At 45.1% G+C, this 27,897-nt stretch overlaps 2 protein-coding genes across 3 annotated transcripts in view; one reads left to right on the top strand and one right to left on the bottom strand.

The window, feature by feature from the left end:
- Positions 1-415: 415 nt before the first annotated feature.
- Positions 416-20,004, top strand: plcg2 (phospholipase C, gamma 2). 2 transcript variants are annotated; one of them, XM_079743665.1, is made up of 33 exons: positions 416-636; positions 1,853-2,046; positions 2,457-2,606; positions 2,728-2,821; positions 3,489-3,536; positions 3,788-3,872; positions 4,472-4,552; positions 4,681-4,724; positions 4,886-4,958; positions 5,292-5,393; positions 5,604-5,722; positions 6,019-6,104; positions 6,957-7,074; positions 7,547-7,715; positions 7,853-7,948; positions 8,294-8,380; positions 8,793-8,950; positions 9,557-9,757; positions 10,078-10,200; positions 10,837-11,017; positions 11,329-11,397; positions 11,584-11,693; positions 12,008-12,104; positions 12,323-12,395; positions 13,061-13,233; positions 13,696-13,795; positions 14,224-14,427; positions 14,920-15,059; positions 15,713-15,824; positions 16,018-16,185; positions 16,318-16,406; positions 16,958-17,097; positions 17,191-20,004. In XM_079743665.1, the coding sequence occupies exons 2-33, from the start codon at positions 1,860-1,862 to the stop codon at positions 17,228-17,230; spliced, it is 3,717 nt and encodes a 1,238-aa protein (XP_079599791.1). In that variant the 5' UTR covers positions 416-636; positions 1,853-1,859; the 3' UTR covers positions 17,231-20,004. The 2 variants fall into 2 exon arrangements, with proteins under 2 accessions (XP_079599791.1, XP_079599792.1); XM_079743666.1 differs by having other exon boundaries at positions 1,850-2,046.
- A 2,282-nt stretch (positions 20,005-22,286) lies between these two features.
- Positions 22,287-27,897, bottom strand: part of cmip (c-Maf inducing protein) — a 29,349-nt gene continuing 23,738 nt past the window's right edge. The window contains exons 16-21 of the mRNA XM_079743758.1: positions 26,253-26,393; positions 25,457-25,504; positions 24,749-24,895; positions 24,156-24,261; positions 23,697-23,767; positions 22,287-23,167 (exon numbers count right to left, since the gene is read on the bottom strand). Of these exons, the coding sequence (XP_079599884.1) occupies positions 23,114-23,167; positions 23,697-23,767; positions 24,156-24,261; positions 24,749-24,895; positions 25,457-25,504; positions 26,253-26,393 (567 nt within the window). The 3' untranslated portion in view covers positions 22,287-23,113. The remainder of the gene's footprint in view (positions 23,168-23,696; positions 23,768-24,155; positions 24,262-24,748; positions 24,896-25,456; positions 25,505-26,252; positions 26,394-27,897) is intronic.

Raw genomic sequence — 27,897 nt, 5'->3', positions numbered from 1 at the left:
TTCTCAACAAGAGGAAATTTCGTATGCTCTCCAGTCTAGTTACTTCTCGACTGAATATGCAAATGACATATACAATCTTTTTTTTTATAGGGCATCGTGTGCTGAAATGTTTGCCTGGTCTAGAGGATTTACAGAGTCAGTACATCCTCCAAAAAAAGGCATCACTGTATATAATTATGCAATACACCAAATGCAATGTATTTTCCTATAATTGTATTTTGTGTAGCTTGTTTGATGACTAGGGTGCAGGTGCAGTCCTTATTATAAACTCCAAAAGCAGCAGGTCTACGTTCACTGATGGAGATAGGCTACAGCTACCAGGTTTTGCATAGACTCCGTGTCGCATTGGAGTCTCTATGGCCTACAGAAAGTTGCAGTATCCAATGCCAGGCGCTGTTTGGTCCGAGAGAGAAGTTTAGTTTGCATAGATACCGTCCATGCTTCCGGATCTCTTCATGCTATGTCCAAAATGCAAGTTCACTTTTACTTCCTTGTACACATTAATAGAGGAACTGGCCTTTTAGTGACTGAACTAGTTTCTTTGTGAAATTCGATTATCTGCGACACACGCATACGTATATAAAAATATGGTTTGATGCAAACTATTGATTAGCCCAAGAAAGTGTCTTTATCGGGGTAAGTGTGTTTTAATTTATTTTGCGATTTGACTGCGTGCGACACTGCCCGTGGTTTGTCAATTCAAGCGACAGGAGGAAATCCGCTTTTTTAACTAGCTGGCTATCCGCTTCAGCAGGAAAAAATGTATGTGTCAAATATTTGTTTGATAGACGATCAAACCTCTCCCTTTTATTTGTTCTGTACACAATTATTATCTCTTCGCATGCTGGTCAGTTCAACTAGGCTTCTTAAAAAACGATTAAAAGTAACCATATTTCTATATGGGGCCGAACCACCATTATTAACAGATGGCTTTAAAAACAAAATGATAATAAAGATAACTTATCCGTTCTTAATCAGTTTTATATCACTTGTTGGTGGCATGAGTAGAACACAGAATGAGCCAACATTTCGCCAAAGTGCCGTGCCTTTTGAATTGATGGCTTGAGTTTATTATCAGAGGGTACACTATCAGGCACATCTGTAACAGGTTCAATATCGTTTTCCTATTTTACACTTTTTTTTTTTCTGAATCTGCGATTAGTACCTTGTACCTTGAATGATTGAATGGATATAGTATCTTATAAGGCGGTTACTAACTCTAGAACCGCTAGTCCCTAAGGTAATCACCTGCATCCTACATCGTTCTTAGTTTCAGATTAGCAATGATACAATGGGTGTAGTCATCTTTTATAAGTCACTTATTATTTACAACCAGTAAATTCCCTGCCAACAATAAAACACGATATAAACGATGATTACTTTTTATTTGTTTACCCTAAATACGTTATATTGTCCATTCTAGCAATGATCCGAAATACATGAGTACTTTCTCATAGTTGGTTCCCAGAAACAAGGGTTCACTTCACTCTGGGGTTAACTGCACTTTGATGTTGCCCATGTTGCGTTTAGTTTGAGCTATATATGAACATATTATTTGTACAAGCTACAAACCGAGATGCAAATGCCTTTAGCCTCCTTTGGGATCAGAGACACACGATACCTTTCCCTGTAGTCCACAGAACAGTTAAATTATAATGCCACTGTCTTATCTGTTAGTCCATGACAGCCTGCCCCGGGTCATTTGCATTTGCCACATTCGCCTCCAAAAACCTATGCAGAAATACACCCCCAGGGCCTGAAAGAATACAACTCCAATCACCTATGTATGAGCCTATGCTGTAGTTTGTAAATATATCAAGGGTATAAGCGGAGGAGCTGATTGGTCCAGCAGGTTGGATATGGCGCGACCGGCCTTTGGGCAGGGGGAGCTTACGGAGTACAAGAGGAGCCTGATGAAGCGGGACCTGGAAATGGGCATGGTGATGAGCGTGTTCAGGCAGCGCGTGGAGCGGCTCACCGTCCAGGTCGTCACGGAAACACGGCAGGTGGCGTGGACACGCACCGCCGACAAGACGGACGGAGTCTGTGGGTATCTTTCAGAATCTGTTTTGTCTCGAGGGAGGGGGGGAGACAGTTGGGGTCACCCCTTGTAGGGAATGTTTTTGTGCCCAAACCAATCAATCTGGATGTGTGGTGACTTGAGGGATTATATGGGGTATTTTGTATACATCAGGTGTTGCCCATGTAGGATGTTGCCATGTTGTGTAAAGGGTGATGAAGGGATGAATGGTGAAACTTTCAACCAGTTGTTATAGGTTGCAGTATGTCTGGGTGTGAAATGTAACATGTACGAAGTCACGCCCCAAGACGTGTGAAATTGGCTGGCAAGAAAAAGAGATGATCTTTTCTCGTGTCCAATGGCATACCTGGACCGCTAGTCACGCTGTTTTATAAGACGACCAATCCCAAGTGTGGCGGTCTTCCCCTGGCTCTAGTGGACCTGTTTGAGATCAGGGAGCTCCGGCCCGGGAGAAACTCCAAAGACTTTGAGCGCTTCAAAGACGGAAAGGACAAACACGATGAAAACACCTGCTTCACAATCTTCTACGGCTCCATGTTTGTCCTCAACACCCTGAGTCTCGGAGGTGAGTTCACTGTGGTACTGTGTTTGTGTGTGTGTGTGTGTGTGTGTGTCTGCATGTGTGTGTGTGTGTGCCCTTGAAGATTAGAGATCGATATTTTCTATTACTTTCTGTAATTGTTCAGCTGACACTGTGGAGGATGCGGAGAAATGGCTGACTGGGCTGGAGCTACTGAGACAGGAGACACTTGTAGCCCCGACACCAGCGATTATTGAGAGGTATACATACATACATACATACATACATGCATACATACATACATACTTACATACATACATATATACAAACATACATGTATACATACATACATACATACTGTACATACATACATACATACTGTACATACATATATACAAACATACATACATGCATACATACATACTGTACATACATACATACATGCATACATACATACATACTGTACATACATACATACATATATGCAAACATACATACATACATATATACAAACATACATGTATACATACATACAAACATACATACATACATACTGTACATACATACATATATACAAACATACATACATACATACATACTGTACATACATACATACATACATACATACATACATACATACATACATACATACATACATACATACATACATACATACAAACATACATACAAACATACATACATACATACATACATACATACATACATACATACATACATATATACAAACATACATACATACTATAACGAATCAATTCACGCACACACACAGACATACTCACAACAACACATACACAAGTACTGACAACAACACACAGACATACTCACAACAACACACACACACACGTTTGGTCCAGAAAATTTATGTTCTTTTAATAATGGATAATTTGTTGATTACTCTGCTTGCAGTTGGTTACGAAAACAGATGTATTCCATTAACCATACCAAGAAGAACAGGTACATTATCATCCTTGTTCTTGTTCTCTCTGAAGTGGCATTATAAATTCAGGGATATTGAAATGAGCATGTATTTGTTTTACATTTCATTTCAATTCCCCACAGTACTTCACTATGTTTGTGCTCTTTTGTATTCCGTTCGCACTTTGCCTTTTCACATTTGCATCAGAGCCCTCCTGCAACATGGAGCTTAATATGTAGACTGAGACAAGTAAACAGATCTGTCTATCTGCTTCCACTTCCTGCCCCAGTCTCACCTTGAAGGAGCTGAAGGCCCTTCTTCCTCAGATCAACTATAAGGCTAACAGCACACGCGTACTCAAGGACAAGTTGTCGGTAAACTCTTTTTAAATCTTATTTTTTTGCAACGTTTGCAGCTGCACAAGCAGTTTTCTCTTTCAAGTTCAAAACATTCATAAACAAGTCAAGTTGAGTGATATTCTTTTTATGTTCATTATCCGGTTAATTTGCGGACAAATACTGTGTTGCTCCGTGTATTTTTACAAAACAATATAGCATGTACATTGACAACATATGACGTTTGGGTAAAACAATGGAGCTTAAACAAAAGGTATATTCCAACAGGCATACAATGCGATGCAATAATAAATTGCCTGTAAAATAATTTACCTAAATACACATATTGCAAAACTTTTAATATTAATATGCAAGCAAACCGCGCAACTTAAATTATGCCTCGCACACTGCATTACAGTTTTGTACAGCACACTTACATATATAGAATAGGAGCAGAATGTTTGTACACATATTCATTAATATTTGTCGGCCAAAAAACAGCAGAATGCTAAGTCCTTTTGGAATAAATTTAGATTGGTTTCCCAAAAGGCTTGCAGAGAAGACCAGCAGACAAAAAATACTCATACCAGACCCAAATTCTACGCTAAAAAATATGTTAAAAAATGCTGTGTTCACAGGAAGTGGGAGCCAAGAAAGAGCATCTGGATTTCGCACAGTTCCATAAACTGTACAACCTCCTCATGTTCGAACAGAAAGATGTGAGTGCAGCTCATTCCAATGCAATTTCCATATCATGGAATTCTATGGTTGATTGTATTGGACACAGCTCCCCACAGCTGCGCCATCATTGCCGTACAAATGTTTTTTATATTTTTATCATAATCAGATCCTCGAGGAGTTCAAAAGAGAGTCGTGTGCATTCATCATGGGGTGAGTGACCCCGTCTGGGAGACATCAACGCTATCTCCCTTCTGGTTCTTAAAGTCATCTCCCAATAACTCCTCTTCTATCTCTACATTCATGTGAGGCATGCTCTTCAGCCAGTGTATTTAGCAGGGAGGTTATGTGGTGGATCACTTGTGCCTCTGCAGGAACACGGACCGGCCGGATGCATCGACGGTCCTGCTGCACGACTTCCAGAGGTTTCTCCTCTACCAACAGAAGGTAGGTGCATTCTACTGCTCTGCTCAATGCAGAGAGCCTCCCATAGCAGTATCAATCATGAGATATATGGAATAAAACAAAATATAACAATAATAATATTTACCCCTTCCTGACTTCCCTCCATTTTAAGGAGACTAATTGAAAAGATAGTTAGATAAGCATTTTACTTTTCATGCTTGCACAAATTCTGTATCTGTTGCCATGGACCCAATATATGTATTTTTAGCAATCACTCATTCCCTCACTCACTCACTCCCTCACTCACTCACTCACTTACTCACTCATTAACTGACTCACCCCTTATGTGTGTCCTGTATGCTTCCATCTGTGTAGGAGTCCTGGGCCAACAATCTTAACCTTGTCAAAGAGCTCATGACTACATTCATCGATGACACAATGAGGAAAACCAACGAACCCGAGTTCAATGTCAGCGAGGTAATGTGTGTCTACTGTGATATTGAAATGTAGCATTTTTTCCCGGTATTTTAGCAGATAGCTGGAAATTAATGAGGAAGGATCAATGAGTGCACAGGTAATAATTCAAACCTTAATCAATCAGGGAAAATGTATGAATACTGTCCAAGTATACAGTCATTTTTTCTCTCCGTCTATTTTAAGAGCCTTCTCTCTCTCTATCCTCTCCAGTTCCTGAACTTTCTGTTTTCCAAGGAGAACTCGATCTGGGATGAGAAGCAATCCGAAATCAACACTGCGGACATGAACAACCCTCTGGCTCACTACTGGATAAGCTCTTCCCATAACACGTACATGCACACGCACAAACACACATACATACATACAATCATACGTACATACAAACATACATACATACATACAAAGATATAGACATACAAACAAACATACATACATACATACATACATACATACATACATACATACATACATACATACATACATACATACATATATACATAAATATATATGCATACTACATCTAAAGGAACACATCCAGGACCCACACAAATGCAACACTAGCACACAGATTTAGATGTTTCATTGGCTGGCTGGTTTAACTTGTGGTGTCCCCCCCACCCACCAGCTATCTCACCGGCGACCAGCTGCGCAGCGAGTCATCCACCGAGGCCTACGTCCGCTGCCTGCGTCTGGGCTGCCGCTGCATTGAGTGTCAGTATCACATCGGAGACCAAATCACTAGAAAATAAATGATTACATTCATAATTAAATATATCAATCAATAATTAAATGGGCCATTTTATTATTGTACTTTTAATGCAATTAGCAAATTAATAATTCATTATTTGAATCAAGAATTAAATGAGCCATTTTATTTAGATAGAGTTTACGATTTGAGTAAGTAATGCATGAAGGAATGTATTAAAATTGCCCTTTTCATATTGCATAATATATGTTAGTATTTAAGTTTTTCATAATAATGGTTCTCATTTAATTTGAAGGACGTATTGCCATCAATAATCATAGGACAATCCCAATCCACATGCTGTTGATGGAGTGGGAGGGTTGGTGGGGCCTCAGCCACCGATTAGCTATACCTTTTGGGCCTGTTGTGACCCTGAACAAGTGATGCTGGTGCTTGTGTTGTTGAGCTATATGTTGAACTTGTTATTTTTTAACAGTGTTGTTTAAAACATTTGTTTTGTTGATGATTTGTGAAATATGAAATTGATTTAGCTAATTTCTCCTTCCCATTTTCTTCCCAGTCGTTTAATTAAGATTAAACGTTTACGGAAACATACTATGTACTACGACTACTTTACTGTAGACCTAGTAATATTTCACAAAATAAACCCACAGCAGCATAAAATACAACCATTGATTGAAAACAAACAATCGTTCTTAAGTATTTTACAATGGCTAACGAGCCAATTGGAATCAAGAACCGGAACTAGCCGTTTTATCATAGGAACGTACTCATAGGTCATCATTGTGTGATTTCTTCGTATTTTTTAACATTGTTGATCTGTTAATGAATATAACATTCTGTGTTGGTGGGACCAGTGGATTGCTGGGAGGGACCTGGGGAGCCCATCATCTACCACGGCTGGACCAGGACCACCAAGATCAAGTTTGAAGACGTGGTCAAAGCCATCAATGAGCACGCCTTCGTCACATCTCAGTGAGTGGCATCGCTCATCACATCCTCCCCCGTCACGCGTGTCACTTCCTCTTGCTGATCGCTCTATGTTGGTCACACACACATGTGTTCGCACACACAAAAGTATACATTCCATGATCATTTGTATCATCTTTAGAAGCATTAACAAAATGTATTCGTCAAACGCATGCACGCACACACACACACACACACACACACACACACACACACACACAAACACACACACACACACACACACACACACACGCAGTCCACACACATGTGCTGACCACAAACACACACACGCGCAGCCCAGACGGATAGACTGACACACACACACACAGATGCAGCAACGGCACATATGCAAACACCCATATTCACACATAGACACGTGGAGCCCACACACACGCAGATGGTGCACTAGCAGTTGCACACTTCCTGTGCTTTACCCAATGGCTCTTTTATGGTGCCGGGTGCCTCCCTCCACCCCCAGGTACCCGGTGATCCTGTCCATTGAGCAGCACTGCCCGGTGGAGCAGCAGAAACAGATGGCTCGCATCTTCACCGACGTGTGCAGGGACAAGCTGCTCACCGAGCCCGTGGAGCACATGGCCGAACAACTGCCCTCCCCCACCCAGCTCATGGGCAAGATCATCCTCAAGGTGTGTGTGCGCGTGTGTGTGTGTGTGTGTGTGTGTGCGTGCGCGCGTGCGTGTAATTCTCGGTCATTCTTGCTGTCTTCTATTCCTATTCCATCCCTTATAACGGGCATGACAACACTTTGCATTCGGCCCTGCAGCACAAGAAGTTGAACTTGGAGGAATCGTTTTCAAGCAAAGACTTCAGGAAGGGCCAGAAACAGGGAGACCTTGATATCTGGGACCCGGTGGACCAGGTACAGCACTACAACAATAAAAGCACTTCAGGAGCGATGCCCTGCAACCCAGGATCCCCCTAGAGGTTGAATCTGTGCCCCCTTTGGTTGTTGTGGTAGTTCCATGGTCTGCGTCGATGGCTCTCACTAAGATCTATTTGTGTTCTGAACAGATGCTTACATGTTAGGTCTGTAACTCTTCCATCTGGGCCCATATGTTGGCCCATTGAACTGGATTGGGTCCCTCGGAATTTATCACATGTTTCAGGATGGGTCAAATACGTGCAGGACATTTTCTCCCATTGAGAGCCTTGGTCTCTAACCCAATCGTTCAGCCGGTCGTGTTCTTCATGTCTGCCTCCCCAGCGATGGAACAAGCACTACTGCGTGATCTCCAACAACAAGCTGTACTATGCTGAGGAGTACGAGTCAGAGGAGGGAGAACCCCAAGAGGTCAAGACCTTTCTTACCCCCTCCTTACTCCACCCGTCCCTCCACATCACCCATCCATCCATCCCTTTTCCATCCATCCACCCTCAGTCATCCATCCGTCCATCTACCATCACCCATCCATCCATCCTCTATCCTCAGTCATCCATTCATCCATCGGTCAATCAATCCATCCACCATCACCCATCCATCCTCCATCCATCCATCCATCCATCCATTCATCCATCCATCCATCCATCCATCCCCCATCCCCCATCCGTCAATCAATCCATCCATCCATCCATCCATCAATCCATCCATCCATGCATCCATTATCGCTCATCCATCCATCCCTCCACCATCAACGTGTGTGTGTGTGTCTGTGTGTGTGTGTGTGTGTGTGTGTGTGTGTGTGTGTGTGTGTGTGTGTGTGCAGTTCCAGGAGCAGCCCTGGTACCACGGCTTCATGCCAGAGGGGACGCAGGCGGCCGAGAAGCTCCTCGAGGACTTCTGTGTAATGTCGGGCGACCTGGACGGCACCTTCCTGGTCCGCAAGAGCAACACTAATCGGACAGGGTTCACCCTCTCCTTCCGGTAACCTCCTTGCTTCACCTTCCCACCTCAATCCTCTCTGGATCCCCTACCTCCTTGTTCACTAAACAGACCCTAAAGAGGGCTCGAGGCGTGGCAACCTTTAAGAAGAGATACACACACGTGTACGACCACACTTGGTTGAAATCTGCGCTTTCCTAATGTATGCTTAGCTCGGTGTGTTTGTGTGTGTTTCGACAGGTTTAGAAATAGCTATGGAGCAATTGTTGTTTACAAACCCTACAATTTATGTATTGAGAAAATGAGAGGAAAAGAGTGGAAGAGTGCAAGATTTTGAAACTATACTACCAACAAAATGTCCCCTCCCTCCCTGCTTACCCCCCTCCCTATGTTTCTCCACTGTAGAGAATTCTTGCTTTTCAATCACCTTCGATTGACAGGCAAAATGGATCCCCCCAACCAACCAATCAGGTCTAAAATCGAAATTTGCCCATACAGAGGCAGGCCCGAAACAAATGGCATCCCAGCGTACGACACTCAAGTAGCTGACGGACGGCTAGGCCTTCTAACTCCGCTCACAACAGCTCTCAAACGCGATCTCCATTTGAACTGTGCCGTCCCGCTCACTATCATTCCACTACCGTCCAGGCGCGGTGGAAGGGTGCAGCACTGTCGGATCTCGTCCCGCCTGGAGGAGGGGCAGGCCTACTACTACCTGACCAACAGCCTGCTGTTCCCCAGCCTGAACGACCTCATCCAGCACTACCGCGCCAACCCCCTGCGCTGCCTGGACTTTGAGCTGCGGCTCACCGACGCAGTGCCCCAGCCGGACCTTCACCTGCACCAAAGGTGTGGTCCTCATCATCCTCGGGCCACACACGCAAACATGTCTTCAGTGCATAGCATGCACCGCTGTCATGTCATCTTCATACCATTGTACCTATTTAGGTGTTTTTTCAGATAGAAATGGCTTTTAAAGGGAAATTCCTTTTTTCAAAAGGCACCTGATAACATGACGCCTAACCCAGCAATTCCTGTGGGTTCGTTCTTTGACCTGTTGAACCAAACCATGCATTTAGTTCCTTCTGTGAATGTTGTTAATCATGTCTATGATTGTGAACACTTGTGACGTGTGTGTGTGTGTGTGTGTGTGTGTGTGTGTGTGTCAGTTGGTTTTACAGTAACCTGAGCAGAGGCCAGGCTGAGGACTACCTGCTACGGATCCCCAGAGATGGAGCCTTCCTCATAAGGCAGCGGGAGGGGGTGGCAGACACCTTCGCCATCACGTTCAGGTACAGGCTCACCCGCTCACCCGCTCACCGGGCCGGCGTCGACGCTGTAGAAACCTGTGCAAGCGTGAAGGTAGAAGTGACATGGTTCAACTGCGATGGCTGCTGATGGCCAATGAGGGTGACATCAAATCCTGTGTTTGGATCTAAGTTGCAATCAAAGTTAAATTAAATGGATTTGCATAATCATTTGGGTTGGCGTTATCCGGTTTTTATTTCCATCTCCTGACCTTTTGATTTATTGTTCAGCAATACGTTGGAAATGTTTTTGATATGTTTGTTGGATAGGTAAAAATGTGTAGCAAATTCTACTATAGAAATAACATTAGTAATCTTATCTCAGAACAGGAGTAGCTCGTTCTTATCTTAATTTGAATGAAACGCTTTATACGAGTAAATATATGAGTTCATGTATATATCAACTAATCAAATCTATCTATCTATCTATCTATCTATCTATCTATCTATCTATCTATCTATCTATCTATCTATCTATCTATCTTTTTTTTTTTAATAAGGATATGTATTAATAAAATAAATAAATGACATGACGGGGGATAGGGGAAAGGACATCAAAGGGATTCAACAGTATGAGCTCATCCTTGGGGAATCTTTGCGTTGTGGTTCCTTGTCCACCAGGGGCGATGGTAAGGTGAAACACTGCCGGATCAACATGGAGGGCGGCGTCTTCCTCCTGGGCAACTCAATTGAGTTTGACAGCCTGGTGGAGCTGGTCAACTACTTTAAGAAGAAGCCCCTGTACCGAAAGATCAAACTACGTTACCCAGTCACCCCCGAGCTGGTCAGCCGCTTCAGCACGGTGGGAAACGGTTCCTCCATAGAACCTTCAACTCTTAGTCTCATGGTTTTATGTCAGTGCATTTGAAGGGATAATTGGGACAGCGTTCAATACCCGGATCCACCCTGAACTTCAAAAGCCTTTCTAAGAGGGTTACAAATGTTTTTTCAGTCATGAGTCTGAAAGAGGAGTTAATAAAACCAAATAGCTGAACTTGTCTGGGTGGGGTACAGGTCCAAATTAGAGTAGGTTGTGCATCCAAACTTCCCTGAACTCCCCCCCCCCCCCCCCGGACCCTGCTGTGTCCCTGAATCTATGCTGTGTTCTTCCAGGAGAAAGACTGTGCCTCCCTGTATGAAATGAAGACGTATGTGGAGCCCAACGAGATCGAGCCAACACTGGTATGTTGTCATTCAGAGGCATTATGAGGCAGCACACGTCTTTTCAAAGACAGGAATGCCTTTCTATGTGTGTGTAATGTATTTACAGTTGTAGACAGTTAGTTATAGAGAAATGATAGGGACAATTATAGAGAATCCCAATAAGTGACGTGTGTGTGGTGTGTGCGTGTGTGTTTGTGTGTTTAGCCTCTGAATTCAGTGAAGGCCTTGTATGGCTACCAGGCGACCAGGCCTGACGAACACACCTTCTCCAAGGGAGCTATCATACACAATGTGACCAAGGAGAACGATAGCTGGTATGATGTCCACGCACACCGTTTATGAGCAATGAGCAATTAACCATTAACACTCTCATCCTATCTCACACCCTCTCCCTATCATTTCCATTTAATTCATATCAACTCAATTTGACTTAACACACCTAAGGTAACATACCTTGTAAAGTATGTCAAAAAGTCATAAGATTAAACAAAACATTAGTTGGATACATTGTTTTTTATTCAATCTTATCTACATTTAAAATGAAATGTAGGAAGTTAAGAGTTGGATACGATACACTGTCTACCTGTCTCAGTCGGACTCTCACCCTGTGCTACTCTGCGTCCTGCAGGTGGAAAGGAGACTATGGAGGGAAGCTGCAGCTGTACTTCCCTGCCAACCGCGTGGAGGAACTCTCCAGCAACCCAAAGCCCGAGCCAAAAGCCAAGGTGCACCTCACAGATTATTCACATTCGCCACCATTTTCAGGTTTCACTTGTGTCGTTTTGAATTATCAGCAATAGTGATGGTAAGCTGCTCACTGTCGTTGTCCGCCTGATGACTGAGCGACTACATAAACCACAAAGGACCAACCTAGTGATGTAAGTTTCATAGACTAGAATAGACATTTACTGTGGCGACATTATGGCATATCTTCCAACCACAGGAAATGGAGTACAACCCGTTGGGTGAACTGTGCAAGGGCATTGTGGACATCTCCAAATGTAACATCCAAAACTGTGAGTAGTACGTCACTGACATCTATAGGCTTTAATATAGTATGTCCCCCATACAGCTGCTTCTGTAGGCTCTCTTTGATTGCCTTAAAGTTTATGGTGTCCTGAACAAAAAGGGGGTAATAGGATCCGAGAAAGAGTGAAAGGGTGTCCTAATGCAGTTTCCAGGAGTGTTTGTTAATTTTGGCCATCTTAACACTTTGTATGACTTTTTTTGTAAAATATTATTATTATATATTTTAATTGCAACAATTGGGGCAGCAATTGTTGTTTTATACAATCTGTCTCTCTGTCTCTGTTTCTGTCCCTCTCTCCGTCTCTCTCTCCGTCTCTCTCTCTCTCTCGGTCTCTTGGTCTCTTGGTCTGTCCGTCTCTCCATCTCTCTGTCTCTCTGTCTCTGTCTCTGTCTCGGTCTCTCTGTCTCTGTCTCTCCTTCTGTCTATGTCTCTGTCTCTGTCTCTCTCTGTCTCTCTATCTGTCTGTCTCTGTCTGTCTTTGTCTCTGTCTCTCTGTTTCTGTCTCTCTCTCTCTCTGTCTCTGTCTCTGTCTCTCTCGCTCTGTCTCTCTCTGTCTGTCTCTGTCTCTGTATCTCTGTCCCTCTGTCTCTCTGTCTCTCTCTCTGTCTCTCTATGTGTCTCTCTGTCTCCGTCTCTATCTCAAACACCCAGTGGCGAACGGTAAGAACCAGAAGCCCCACGTGCTGAGCCTGCAGGAGAACGCAGACGACAGCCTAGAGTTTGACCTGTCGGCCGACTCTCTGGAGGAGCTGTTTGAGTGGTACCAGGTGGCCTGGGACATCACCCAGCGTGAGATGAACAAGCAGTACCAACGGGAACAGGAGGTCTGCATCCTCAACACCCCGTACTGTACTAAGACAAATATTCAACCCCACGGTAGAAGGAATACTCAGCAAACATGTTTCGTGACACGAAGGTATACGACAATGCTTTGATGGGGCTGTTGGAAAGACTGAAGAGTTGTTGAGAGAGGTTAAGAGATTTGAAACGAAAGCCATTGAGAAGACTGCATCTTTCATGAAGCTGTGATTGACAGGCAAGATGAATACTCGCAACCAGGGAAGATAGGCCCTGATTGGTGAGAAATAAGTGTTAGAGAGGCAGGCGCAGTAATCTCAAAGCTATTCTCGCACTCAAATTATAGCTGTTAAACATAAAGCTCCTTTTTAAATATCACAAAACAATGAAACAATTTAAAACAAGTCAATGTCAAACTCTTTTCAGATCTTCATGTCAATTCTCTATCTTATGCGTAATGTCACGGGTTTTTCCGCATCCAACCACAGATCAAGCAGCAGGAAGTGGCAAAACGTGATGTGGTTGCCATGGAGATGTCCGACCTGGTCGTTTACTGTCAGCCTCGCAGCAAGGATAAAGACCGCTTCGGTACCACACACACACACACACACACACATACACACAGACACAGACACACGCACACGCACACGCACATGCTTACAGACAGACAGACAGACACAAACACGTACACACACGCACACAAACACAGTTACACACACACAAGTACACACACATGTACACACACATGTACACACACACACACACACACGTACACACACATGTACACACACACACACACACACACATACGTACACACACGCACACACATGTAAGTACACACAAGCACACGTAAACAGAAAGTATTTTGATGTAGTCTAAGATATAAGCCTCTGCATCCTTTTTCTCTGCGATTCATCCATGCTGTAGGTTGTGCAACTGCTGCACAGAGTGAGTCAATGCAGCAATCTGCGGTCAACAAAGCAAGCCTTTAGACTCATCTCTGTCCCTGCCCGCAGACAGCTACACCTACAAGGAGGTCCGCTCCTTTGTGGAGAACAAGACGCCGGGGAAGAGCCAGACACAGAAGTTCCTGCAGTACAACCGCATGGCCCTGAGTCGGGTTTACCCCAAAGGCCAGCGTGTGGAGTCCTCCAACTATGACCCCCACCCCCTCTGGGCGGCCGGCTGTCACATGGTGGCTCTCAACTTCCAGACTGCTGGTGAGTCAGCCATGATGAAGTGTGTTAGCATACCTTCCCCTTTGTTCTGTCCAACTGACACAACCCTTTGGCCTATTCCTCTGGGATGTTTGGCATTGACTTGCATTTCATATGAGAAATGAAGAGAAATCCAAATGAAATTCAACAGCACACTTTTTAAAAAAAATTATTGAACCTCAAAGCGAAACATTCACCCCCTGAAGGCCATTGGTGTAGCCATGGCAACACAAAGCAAGGGAGCTCATAGGACATGTAGAAATGATGGGTAGACACAATTTAGATTTTCCCCCTGGGCCAGCTTCTTAACATCCTTACGACATTTCACCCTTTCATTTAGACTTTAGGATTCCGTTTGTCCAAATGTATTTATGGAATTTTCATGTCAAATGTTTTTGCATGTATGTGTGTGTGTGTGTGTGTTTGTATGTGTTTGTGTGTTTTTGCATGTGTGTGTGTGTTTTTGCATGTGTGTCTCCATGTGGGCCTGCCCAGATAAATACACCCAGCTGAACAGCGCCCTCTTCAGTCTGAACGCGAGCACGGGGTACGTGCTGCAGCCTGAGATGATGCGCTTCGACACCTACGACCCCAACTCGGACAGGAGGGAGGTCAAGATGAACGTCGTCGTCAGGGTGGGTCTCAGACTCACACAAGTGACAGACTAAATCAAATTAAACAAAACGTCGTCGTCAGGGTGGGTCTCAGACTCACACAAGTGACAGACTCAATCAAGTGAACTCTATTATTATTAAGTTCCGGGCCCAGCTAAACTTTGTTTCCCCAGCTTTTCCCTCACTCATCTCTGGTGTCTCTACCAGTGCTAGGGACAGGGTTATGTTTGTGGTTCTGGAGGCAGGGGCACGCTGTCGTGTGTTCGACTCCCAGCTGAACGGGTCGGGTCCTCAAGGGTCCACAGTTAGACACTCACTCCTAGTCGCTTCAGAAAGAAATGTAATCAAAGTATTTGTGGAGTGTTGTGCCCTCTTTAATGTTTACCAGTATGATATCATTGGATAGCAACACAGCTTCTAAACAGTTATTGACTAAACCCAACTGCTCCTCCTCCTCCTCATTCCTCCTCCTCCTCCTCCTCCTCATACCTCCTCCTCCTCATACCTCCTCCTCCTCCTCATACCTCCTCCTCCTCCTCCTCCTCATACCTCCTCCTCCTCCTCCTCCTCCTCATACCTCCTCCTCCTCATACCTCCTCCTCCTCCTCATACCTCCTCCTCCTCCTCATACCTCTTCCTCCTCATACCTCCTCCTCCTCCTCCTCCTCCAACAGGTGATCGCTGCCCGCCACCTCCCCAAGCTAGGCCGGAGCATCGTGAGCCCCTTCGTGGAGGTGGAGCTGTGTGGCCACACGGAGGACAACAAGTTCAAGACGGCCGTCTTCCGTAAGCCAAGGAGCCAGGGAGGGAGGAGGAGCTCAGACTAGCATCCGGGAAATGACAAATCAGATTCATTATTAAATCATTATTAATATCATTATTATTGATTGATTGTGGCAAAGAGAGGTGTGGTTGAGACTTCAGCCGGGAAGACTAGGGTGAAGCCGCGTGCAACATGCAGTAACAGAGCTTTCCACAGGAGAAAACGGTCTGAACCCGGTGTGGAAGACCCCGGCGGAGGCCGCGGCGCTCCCGGTGTACGACCCCGAACTCTCCTTCCTGCGCTTTGTGGTCAACGAGGAGGACATGTTCTCAGACCCCAACTTCCTGGCCCAGGCCACCTTTCCTCTCAGAGGCATCCGCACAGGTTTGAGGCTACAGACACACAGACACACAGAAACACACACATACACACACACACACACACACACACACACACACACACACACACACACACACACACACACACACACTGAACTTTTCTGCGTGTGTTTCATAGGTTATCGCTCGGTACCCTTGAAGAATGGGTACAGTGAAAACTTGGAGCTGGCCTCTCTGTTGATCTACATTAACATTGAGCAAGTGGGGGTAAGAAAAAGTTATATATCTCTCTCTTACAACACACAATACACACTATCTTCCAGCTCAAACATCACTACTCCCACTCAATTTGCATTGTCCTGCTAATCAATTACCCGCGATCAGCCCCTCCTTTGTTCTGAGGGATCGCATCCCTTTCATCTCCTGTATATCACACCTACCCCCTTTGATGTTGTCCTACGAGAATCACGTGTCCCCATTGTTCCCCGATCGCCTGTCCCGGGATCACCCGTCATTCAACCCACAATCTCGGCACATTTTTTAGTCAATTAGACACAAACAGTAGAAGTCTGCATAGTTGTTGTCGAAGAGCTATAGGGTCGGCTTAGCTCAGGAGGTCTTGTAACCGAAAGGTTGCTAGTTCCCCAGCTCCTCCTAGCTGAGTGTCCCTGAGCAAGACACTGAACTGTCGCCTTGCATGGTTGACTCTGCCGTCGGTGTGTCAATGTGTGTATTAACCGATGTAAGTCGCTTTGGATAAAAGCGTCTGCTAAATGCCGTAATTGTTGTGTGTTGTGTTGCGCCCCCTGTCCCCCCAGAAAGCAGAGGAGGAGCTCTACTCTTCGTCCGGCCAGCTGCAGAAGAAGTTGTCGTCGGGCAGCGAGCCCTTCCTGTACGACAGCCACAGCAGCACCAACCGCTACGGCCTGGCCAGGCAGAGCAGCGCCGAGAAACAGAAGTGAGAGGGACGCACACACACTCACTCCGTCTCTCTGGCTGTCTGGGTTGATATTTGACCCTTCCTGCTGTGTTTTGTGTTTGTGTGTTACAGGGTCAAGGAGAAGAAAATCAACAACAGCAAGTTCTACTAATAATGAATAGTTCCACCTCTGACCTCAACACACGAACACACACACCACAATATTGCCGCCGCGTACCCCCCCTCCTACACTGTTGTAGAGAACCGCTTCTTCCAGCAGCAGACCAAGGGAACAGTGCGTTCGGATTCCGATTGGCTGCGATGGTTTGAGATTTTTATACATATATATTTTTAGACCTTAGTTGCAGCATCATACTCATTATACTCATAATCTCCGTCATCCACGGGGATTCACAGCCCACCCCTTACCATGCTCCCTGTTTAGTTCCATCAATCCGTTTGTACATTCACATCAGGACCAAACACACGTTTCATGTGTTATCTATGTTTTATCTATTGTGCTTATAGTATCATGCATTTTGTCCATAACCAAACCTTTTGCTTGCTCCATGTCTTTCCTCTAATATTTGTATCCATATGAATTGTATTTGCGTTTTTAATTCTTTGGAAATCTTGAATTGAAGGTAGTATGTGTGTGTGTGTAGTTGCTTGGGCAACATTTTAGAAGGCAGAAGTGTAGTCTAGCCACCTATCACCTCCAGGATAGTCTAATGGTTTGGGTTCTGGATCACCGCTTAAGGCTGTTAGACGCCTAGCCTCCTACCTGGACCTCCCTGTAAGTCATTTTGGGGAAAAGCATTTGCTGAATTATTAATTAGTAAGAGCATTTGGTACAGATCTACAATACTTAATATAATTGATGGCCTACCATGATCTTTGGAATACGACATATTGTATAGTATAGATGAAGAAAAGTATGCTGCTACACTCAATACATACATACATACATTAGTTACACAATAAGCAGAGTGTAGAATTGCTCAATTTATCAAACTCCATGTACTGTGAAATACCAAAGATTGATACTAGGTTAAGTATGAAGACTTTGTTAGATATCCCTTGGTTGAATATGATTCACATGCAAAACCCGTTAAATATGCAGGCATAGTGTGTTTTTAATGCTCCCATGATGACCTTACAATGGACTGAGCCAATAAAATGTTTCATTATGCTGTTCTTTAAAAATACATTCAGACCTTTGAATTTCCATGAATGGGATAAGGGACCCCTAACAGTTTTTTAACTGAATGTTCAATGTAACTTATACTGAAACAACACCTAATGTGTTAGATTTTTCTTGCATGGGCTATTCTGTACAAATAGTATCTCACTATTGACAACTGGTGGGCGAAAAAAACCTGTTACACAAACTGTTTTTGTATAACTGGGCTTTCATCCATTGGGATGAAAGCCCAGTTATACAAATACAGTTTGTATATCAGTTTGTTCAACTATAGCGGTTAGGAGGGCAGATGCTCTCTTTCCAATCCATCTAAATATTATATTAAACTCATAATCTCCTGCTCCATGAAGTCGAGAATCTTGCATCATATTATAAACTCTTGAGCACCAATCGAATCTAGCTAAACACAGCAGGAGCATATATAGACTAAAAAAAGAATCCATTGAGTTTGATCAATATTACAAATACCTATTTTATAGTCAGCGCAGTTGGTGAACATCAATGGATAGAATAAAATAGTTCAAATGTAATTAGATCTGCTAACAAATTTATCAATTTGTTATTGCTTATCGACTGCAAGGCCTCATTAACAACTCATTTGACCTCCATAGTGGCTATCCTACGTGGCCAGATCTACCTTAATTTAACTTTCCATAAAAACATAAATAAAAGTCTCACACCACTAACGCATATTCACAGACATTTTTATTTATTTTTGATTGAAATTAATTCACATCAGTAATTTGTCCTGTTGAAAATCTTTTTTTCTTTTTTACTTATTACGACAGCCACAGAGCAGCAGCAGCAATAACTCAGCAAGAAGCAGATCAGAGAGAGAGAGAGAGGGGGGGGGGGAGGGGGGGACTGGCAGTCTTTTTCAGCTGTCATAAATCAAAACATGATGCATATTTGACAGGGAATCGTAGGAAAGAGGCTATGGATGGGGGGAGTGTCTTTATTTCTTCAGTCCGTCATATATGTCCTCCTGCACCGTCCCACGCTCCCTGCCATGACCATTAAGACTAAAGCAAAGTCAGCGACCACCGTTCTGTCGTAATTCTCAAAACAATCCCTGGAGTGAACGAATCGTCACTATTTACAAAGAGATATAAAAGTGTGTGTGAGATGAGAGGTGGAGGACAATCTGAGATGGGAAGGAAAGGCTGGAGGGAAGAAGTGGTCCTGACATGACATGGAACAGAAGCAAAGCGTTGTGAGCTCCACAGGATATGACAAAACAAAAGATTGTGTTATGTATCCATATGTAAGTAGAACAATAGTTTGTTCCCTGTACAGTAATAAAATCCTTCCCACCCTAACTGTTCAAGGACCCTAGCTTTGCTCTATAGGTCAGATCAAGGTCCCCCCCCCCCCCGTCACTTAATCTCTGCTAACCTAGCCTGCGCTAGCAGTAGCTATTACCAGGAGGCAATGTGGGAATCCGATTGGGTACAGCAGCAAAACGAGACCGGGCGTTCTCAACCAATGAAACCCTGCCCATCACAACGCTGAGCTAAAAACACAGGACTTCAATGGCCAGCTGCAGTGTCTTTTTCTCAGGTTGTGTGGGGCCCTGCGAGTATTGAGTCCCGGCCCTGGCTTAACGTGTGCCCTTCAGAGACGAGTAGCCCGGCCGCGTGTCAGCAGGTGGAGGTTTGAGTGGCGTGCAGTGGTTGTTTTGAGTTAACACGGATCAGGAAGGGACCGGGCCGTTTCCATGTTTCAAACCGTTTGTAAAACAATACAAAAAAATAAAAAGGGTGCACAAAACCAAAACAGTACATGCCTCAAAAATAAACATGAATAAACCATAAACTAAACAACGTCGATACGGGAGACAAAACGCATGATTAAAGTGATGAAATCAAAACAAGTTGAAAACAAAAACATATCTTGTTAAAATATGTTACATGTCGCAAACATTATAAATGACACGAGAGTACAGTGCACTTTGTGTGTGAAAATGAACAAAAAAAAAAACTACGAACAGAGTAATGGACACACTTTCAAATCCTAAGATAAAGGCAACGGTAGCCCGCCTAAGATGGTAGGCGGGCGAAAGAACAAAAAAAGACAGGATATGAACTAGGAGGAGTATAGAGGGGGAGGCTGCCTACTATGTCTGGGCAGAGAGAGAGAGAGAGAGAGAAAGAGAGAGCAAAGAAGGCGAGAATTATATACAATTGTTTGTACATTATACAGGATACGAAAAGAGCACAAGGTCCTAGAGCCAGATCGAAGATGGCCGTCACAATAAAGTGAATATAAAACATATCATGATGTCACAACCCATGTGGACGGCATCTCAAACTCTTCTGGCTTCTCTTAACCATTCTGTTTCAGCAAACAGAATCCGATAAATAAGAAAATAATAATAATAATAATAATAATAATAATAATAATAATAATAATAAAAATAATTAAAATTAAACAAAAACATTGGAAAAAGGAACCAATTATTTTGGGGTTTTATGTGATGCCTGTGTTAGTGTGAGCATTGTCACTAACATTACCCTGCAGTACCCAAATAGGGGCCACTGACACAAGACATATGAACCACAATACCTTACGTGGCCAGTTTGCTCATTTTGTGTTTTAGGGACAAGTTCTAACATGGCAAGTCCTCAAACGTATCCTAACGGAGTTTAGCATCCGGGTTTGTATTTATGCACAGCTTTCTAATTAGTTAACTTACACTTTAAAGGGTACAAATCGACTTGTTTTGCAGGCACTGATGCCACAAAAGTTGAACAGGGTTCCCCAACCAATCGGCAGCATTCTCAATGCTATAACTGTTGAATTATGACTTGACTTTAGGTGATCTCCAATAACTTCTGAAAGATTTTGAAAACATTTCCTAAATTTTACTGTTTTATACTGTGAGTAAAAAAAAAAAAAAAAAAACAGCAAGCAAAACTAAACAGCCCCAGCTTCTTGTGGTCACCGGAAATATCTATAAATACAACAATTGTACAGATTGTGATTCCCACTAGAAACACACAGAGAACGTCTTCTTCTCCGGCCTTCTCACAAAGGAAAGTGCATCCCTCCGTCTCCAAAGGCCCCATGTCCATAGCAGGACCAGCGCGTGGGTTAGTGAAATGTTCCAAAGTTCCTACTGCCAAACACGGTCCCCCCAGATCGGCGCTGATCCACAGACTCAAGAGAGACCGGAGACGAAGGCTTACAACTCGTGTTAGTCCTTGAAAGAGAAAGAGACTCCAATGCTGTTTTGTTTTTTTGTTTCTTGGCAAATGTCTTTCCTAAGGCCAAATCCTTTACACAACAGAGACCCCCCCAACCCCCCCCATTTTATAAAGAAGCCCAAAAATTGGCAGCAAACATAAGAATGTAAAAGGATGAGCTGGGGAAGTGGCCGCTGAACAATAATCGATACCGTTGACTGTACAGAACGGGTTTTTTTTATGTTGGCCATCCTCCCCGTAAACTACCCCCCCCCCCCGGAAAAAAAAGTAAGCAAAAGAAACCAGAAGGACAACAGGGCCTGGTCTGAGTTACTGGAACTGTTAGGGTACGATTGACAACATTGGAAAAGGACATTCTAGAAAGGGAACTCATAAATAGAGGGTGGTCCCAGACCACCCGGCCACTGCTACATAGCCATTAGCACGGGAGTTCATTAATCATATTTACACTGAGAACGAGTTACTAAAGTTAAAAGGAACAAAACAATCTATTCAGTCGTGGTTGTCGTCTTGTTTGTCTTTTTTTTTTCCCAACCAAAAGCCAAGCATCCTAAAATCCTGCTTCTTCGTCTGATAAAGCTGGGAAGGTCCAGGGTATAATATAGATATTTGAAACACACCATATATGAAACCACAGATGCTTGGAAAAATAGGCTCATTCGTGTTGATACAAATTGTTTTGAGTTTTGTTTTCAGTGTTCTCAGCAGGAGCTGGACGAGGAATAGGCGCCGTCCTGTAGCCGTTCTGTTCCATCGCCGAAGTCCTCAACAACTGTGAGGGAACGGGGGGGGGGGGGGGGGGGGGGGGGGGGGGGCAGAGGTTGTCCACACATCATCTGTGTCGATAGAGAGAGAGAGAGAGAGAGAGAGAGAGAGAGAGAGAGAGAGAGAGAGAGCTACATCTGGAACAGATAGGAGACCATATCAAAAATGATACTGGAATGTGAATTGCTTCATCTGTCTGTCATCCCACAAGGGTGTGGAGGACCTTTAAACGGAACAATAATCATCGAATAATAGTAACCAGGTGGGGATATGAAAGAGGACACATGGCCCATTCAGTGTTTCCTCGTTTTCCTCAGAGAAGGGGTTCCAGGAGGGAGCTGTTGCTCTTCCAAGACGCCTGAAACCTGACTGTGCTGCGGCGTGTTGGCAGGGTTAAGGGGAGAGGGGGGGGGGAAAGGGGGTGGGATGAGCTCAGGGGCCCGTGTAGGGCTCCTAACCGGGACGGGTCGTCCTTGTCCTCTGATAATGATGTCGACGGAGCGAGCTCCACCGATGTTCAGGGGGATTGGTCTGTTTGTGTAAAAAAACCCCACAACATTTTCTTTTCCGCTACCCCTGGCGAGGGGTTGGCTGTGGGTTGACCTTGCAGGCGGCGGAAGCTCCCTTCTGACCGACGTGCTGTCTGGAAGGGTGATATGAGGGTGACGTCAAAGTGTCGGTGGGCCTGGCGACGGCCATGATGATGATGATGATGATGACGACGACGACGATGATAATGATGAAGTGATGGCGAAGAGGCAGGCGGACACCACACAGCTTGATTGGTTTATCTACGGATGTGTGTGTGTGTGGGCGTGTGCGTGTGTGTGTGTGTGTGACTGTGGGTGAGTGTGTATAGAACTGGCGAGAGCATAGTGGATCACCAAGCCTCGGTGTAGCGGACGTCCACTTCCTTCAGATTTGGCAGTTTGGCCTAGCCGAGGTGAAAGAAAAAGAGGATCGGTTAGTAATCATCATTGGGATGTGTATCTTGTAGGGCTTTCCAACTTGAGAAACACAGAATACACTCATATAGTAGGTCAAATCCTGAAATCTGACATTGCGTGAAACCAATGTGAGATCGCTTGAAAACACACAGTCACAATAAAAACTAAAGTAAAAAAAAAGAAAACACACAGTCAATTCTGTCAAAGAATTGTGTCACTATCGATTGTACATAATAACAATTAATGTACGGGGGCCATCTAAGGCCTCCCTCCTCTGAGCCCTCAGAGATGTTCGCTCAACCTGTGCTGCTTCTCGTATGAGCTGAAGTGATCTTCTGAGATAGTGAGGGGTGGGGGGGGGGGCAATGTTCTGTGCGTGAGGATGCGACCCGAAGGATCTGTCAGTGCTACAGGAAAGCACTGAAGTGTGTCTGAAGCCACGGCCGCTCCTGGTGTTGAGGGATCAGTAGGTAGGTTTGCCTTGTGTGCGTGATGCTGTGTTTTCCCCGGCCTCACCTTGAGGTCCTCGTACGTGTCCACGGTCAGCTTGGTGCTGTTCATGTTCAGGCTGCAGAGGCTCTTCATGGCTGCAATGGAAAAAAATGCAGTCCAATTCGAGTAAGTATTCATTCAATTCCCTGTCGACTTCCTATTTTTTGTGTTTGTTTGGTGTATGTATAGTAGTGCATAACAGTATGGTATGTTGTTGGTTTTGGTGTTTGTGGTTATTGCCAATCCTTTCTTGGTCACTCGACTGATGCTGCTCTTGTTTCAAATGAATGCATTCCACTGAGTAGGCTTAACTAATCCCCAATCATAAAGCGACAAGATCCTTCTGCGATCCATCTGAATACATGACTAACCATGCTCGTGAGGCTCGATGACATCTCTGTTCCTGTGTGCTCATGTGTGTGTGTGTGTGTTTGTTTTCAGTGTGTGTACGTGTTTGCACATGTGCGTGGGTGTGGCACTTACAGCTGAGAGCCAGGAGGCCGGCGTCGGTGACGGGTGTTTCACACAGGTTCAGCACCTGGAGACAGGCCAGGTGTTCTGACAGCAGCCGCAGCCCTGAGTCTCCAAACTGAACACGGATGTTGGGGCGGGGGGGAGGTGTTAGCATAGCACTTTTACACCTATTAGAATTAGCTACGGTTAAATCAGTGTTTGAGTGAACCGGTACATCTATTATCAGTAGCGATGGTTTGTTCAGTGTTTGAGTGAACCGTTACATGTGTGATCATTAGCAACGGTTAGTTCAGTGTTTGAGTGAACCGTTACATGTGTGATCATTAGCAACAGTTAGTTTAGCGTTTGAGCAGTGTTACACAGCATGCTCCATGGCTCCAAGCACTTGTTTGAGGGAAAACACTCCTGGGGTGAACTGTCCTCATGCAGAACTCAGCGTTCTGTGTGTGTGGGTGCATGGATGCGCACATGGCTTTGTGTATTATGTGTGCGTGTTTGTTTGTGCGTGATCGGCGAGCATGTTCATGCATCTGTGTTTGCTTACATGTGTGTGCGTCTGTGTGTGTGTGTGTGTGTGTGTGTGTGAGTGTGTGAGTGTGTACCTGGGTGGACCACAGGTTGAGCTGCTTGAGCGAGGGCAGCTTGATGAGCTGCTCGGCGCAGGCACTGGTGACGTTGGTGAAGGCCAGGCTGAGGTTCTCCAGGTTACCGAAGGAGCCGGAGCTCAGCAGGCGGGCCAGGTCGGCGTCCTGGGGATGGGGGGGGCGGGGCTTGGCGTTAGCAACCACGGTGGCTTGTGATTGGATGAAACCCCCAAACGGTTACAAACTTCAAAGCATACTAAAAGTTAGCATAGGTATACATGTTCACCTAGACGCCGCACAGCCACCCTGTCCCAGCCCTCCTACTTGTTGTATGCTGTACGTCCTGGGACTTAATGTACGCACTTATTGTGTGTCGTATTTAGTTATTACTTAGTTATGACGCACCTTAGCCTCGCTATCATGTTGTATATGGGGAATGGTTAACCCAGCGACTGTTGGTGCTTTGCACTTGGTTCTATCAACTTCCTTATTGTTCCGACAGCGATCTATTGTTGTTTCACTTTCTCATTACAAATGTACTTAATGTAAGTCGCTTTGGATAAAAGCGTATGCTAAATGCCCTAAATGCAATTGTAAAATGTATAAATCTACGTCAGGACATGGACTGGTGAACAAAGAGCATCATGTAAGCCCACTAAAGTAGGCTAAAAATAGATGGACTGGACTGAGAGAATTGAAAGGTCAAAGGTATTCTGAGTTTCTCACTGTGGATTTGGAGGGGAGGGTGAGGCGCGTGGGTCCTCCTTTTCTTTGCTGTGGAGGACAGGAGGAGAGGGGGGGGGTGAGGAGGAGGAAGATGAGACGAGGAGAGAAGAGATGGCGCTTTAGGGCAAGGCCTTGCACTTCTCTTGTCAGACACTAGGTGGTGTGTGTGAGTCTCATAGAGACTGTGCAACAGGAAGACTGCACTCCTAGCAGCATTGTCTTCTAACAAAGAGGAAACTGTTCTAGCGCCCTGATTGGGCCACTAAGTGCCAGGTCCGCGGCCTGTTACCAGCTGGTTTGTGTGAAATCTGATGTGAGAGGTCTGCCTTAGGGCAAACTACTTTTTTTTCCTTTCTATTTTGAGCCGACTGGAAGGAATGTTTATGTTGGGCTTCCAGGTCAATAATATTTGTAAGCGTGCTTCCGCCATACTTGTTCCATAAACAAAAATATTTACACAAGGAGGACGAGCAACGAGCCTTGGTTTGTGTGTGTGTGTTTGTATGCAAGGGCTGCATGTGTATGTGTATGCCTGTGTGTATGAGTTTGTGTGTGTGTGTGTGTGTGTCTGTATGCCTAGGCTGCGTGTGTGTGTGTGTGTGTGTGTGTGTGTGTGTGTGTGTGTGTGTGTGTGTGCTTGTTCTGCATGTGTGTCTGTGTGGGCTGCATGCACGTGTTTCTATGGTCTGCACATGTGTGTGGGTAGCTTGTGTGTGTGTGTGGGGAGGGGTTATGCCTTTGCTGCATGTGTGTGTGTGTGTGTGTGTGTGTGTGTGTGTGTGTGTGAGTGTCTCACCAGCTCTTTGAGCTCTCTCTGCCGGTCACAGAGCTGCTCATACATGCGCAGGCCCGTCTGGGTGCTCTCCAGCGTGGAGATGATCTGGAGCTGGGTGTCCTTGTTCTCCATGATGTTGTACTCCAGCATCAGACACAGGATCTGGACACACACACACACACCACACACACACACACACACACCACACACACACAGGCATGACACAAACACACATACACACACAGACAGACACACACACACACACACACACACACACACACACACAAAGAGACAAAAACTTTACTGAACAGAAGTGTCCTGTAGACACCGAGGGACAGACGAACCAGAGGTAGTCCCTTCCAGCGCCAGTGTTGCCCTAGAGTGCGCACCACATCCTTCCCAGAATCACACACACAAACGCACCCCACCCCAGAGTCGTCACCTCTAGCGATGAGATACCCAGAGTCGTCACCTCTAGCGATGAGATACACTAATGATGTGTCGCCAGGGAAAGCATCACAGAAATGACGCTGTCAAAAGACACAGAGAGATAATGCTGATCAGAAAGAGGCTGAACGATGGTGTGTCATTTCACTTCAGCAGACAACCACACTTACAATAAGTCTCTTAGAGGAGGGGAGATCATGACTAATGGTTGGATGATGGTACGGAGTGCCCTTTTAAGGATCAAAGGTTATCATGAACAACCACTTTTGACGGTTTCTATTCATCCCATGCAGAGGTCTCTGCTTCCATTAACGGCGGCTGCCATTCCTTGAATTCTGGGCATTTTAGTCCCATTGTGGGTTGAAGCAGTAACAATCGAGCAATGACCTTCATGTCTTGAATACAATTGGCTTTTTCTGCAAAGAACGATGGCAATGGCAGCCACCCCCCCCCCCCCCCCCACACACACACACACACACACACACACGTGTATGTATTTGGTTTGTGTATGTACGTATATGTATGTGGTTGTGCGCTCGTGTGTGTGCGTACCTCCACCATGGTCTGGTTTCCTCTCACTGTGTGTGTGTGTGTGTGTATGTGTTTAGCGTGCGTGGTTGTGCGCGCGTGTGTGTGCGTACCTCCACCATGGTCTGGTTCCCTCTCAGTGTGTGTGTGTGTGTGTGTGTGTGTGCGCTCGTGTGTGCGCGCGTGTGTGCGTACCTCCACCATGGTCTGGTTCCCTCAGTGTGTGTGTGTGTGTGTGTGCGCTCGTGTGTGCGCTCATGTGTGTACCTCCACCATGGTCTGGTTCCCTCTTAGTATGTGTGTGTGTGTGTGTGCGCTCGTGTGTGTACCTCCACCATGGTCTGGTTCCCTCTCAGTGTGTGTGTGTGTGTGTGTGCGCGCGTGTGAGCGTACCTCCACCATGGTCTGGTTCCCTCTCTGTGTGTGTGCGTGTGTGTGCGCTCGTGTGTGCGCGCGTGTGAGCGTACCTCCACCATGGTCTGGTTCCCTCTCAGTGTGTGTGTGTGTGTGTGTGTGTGCGCTCGTGTGTGCGCTCATGTGTGTACCTCCACCATGGTCTGGTTCCCTCTCAGTGTGTGTGTGTGTGTGTGTGCGCTCGTGTGTGCGCGCGTGTGTGTACCTCCACCATGGTCTGGTTCCCTCTCAGTGTGTGTGTGTGTGTGTGTGTGCGCTCGTGTGTGCGCGCGTGTGT

The sequence above is a fragment of the Pollachius pollachius genome (assembly GCF_949987615.1).
Source record: "Pollachius pollachius genome assembly, chromosome: 9".
In the NCBI taxonomy this organism is placed as follows: domain Eukaryota; kingdom Metazoa; phylum Chordata; class Actinopteri; order Gadiformes; family Gadidae; genus Pollachius; species Pollachius pollachius.
Note: the sequence above shows the minus strand (reverse complement) of the source record. Positions and strands in the feature narration are given on the sequence as shown.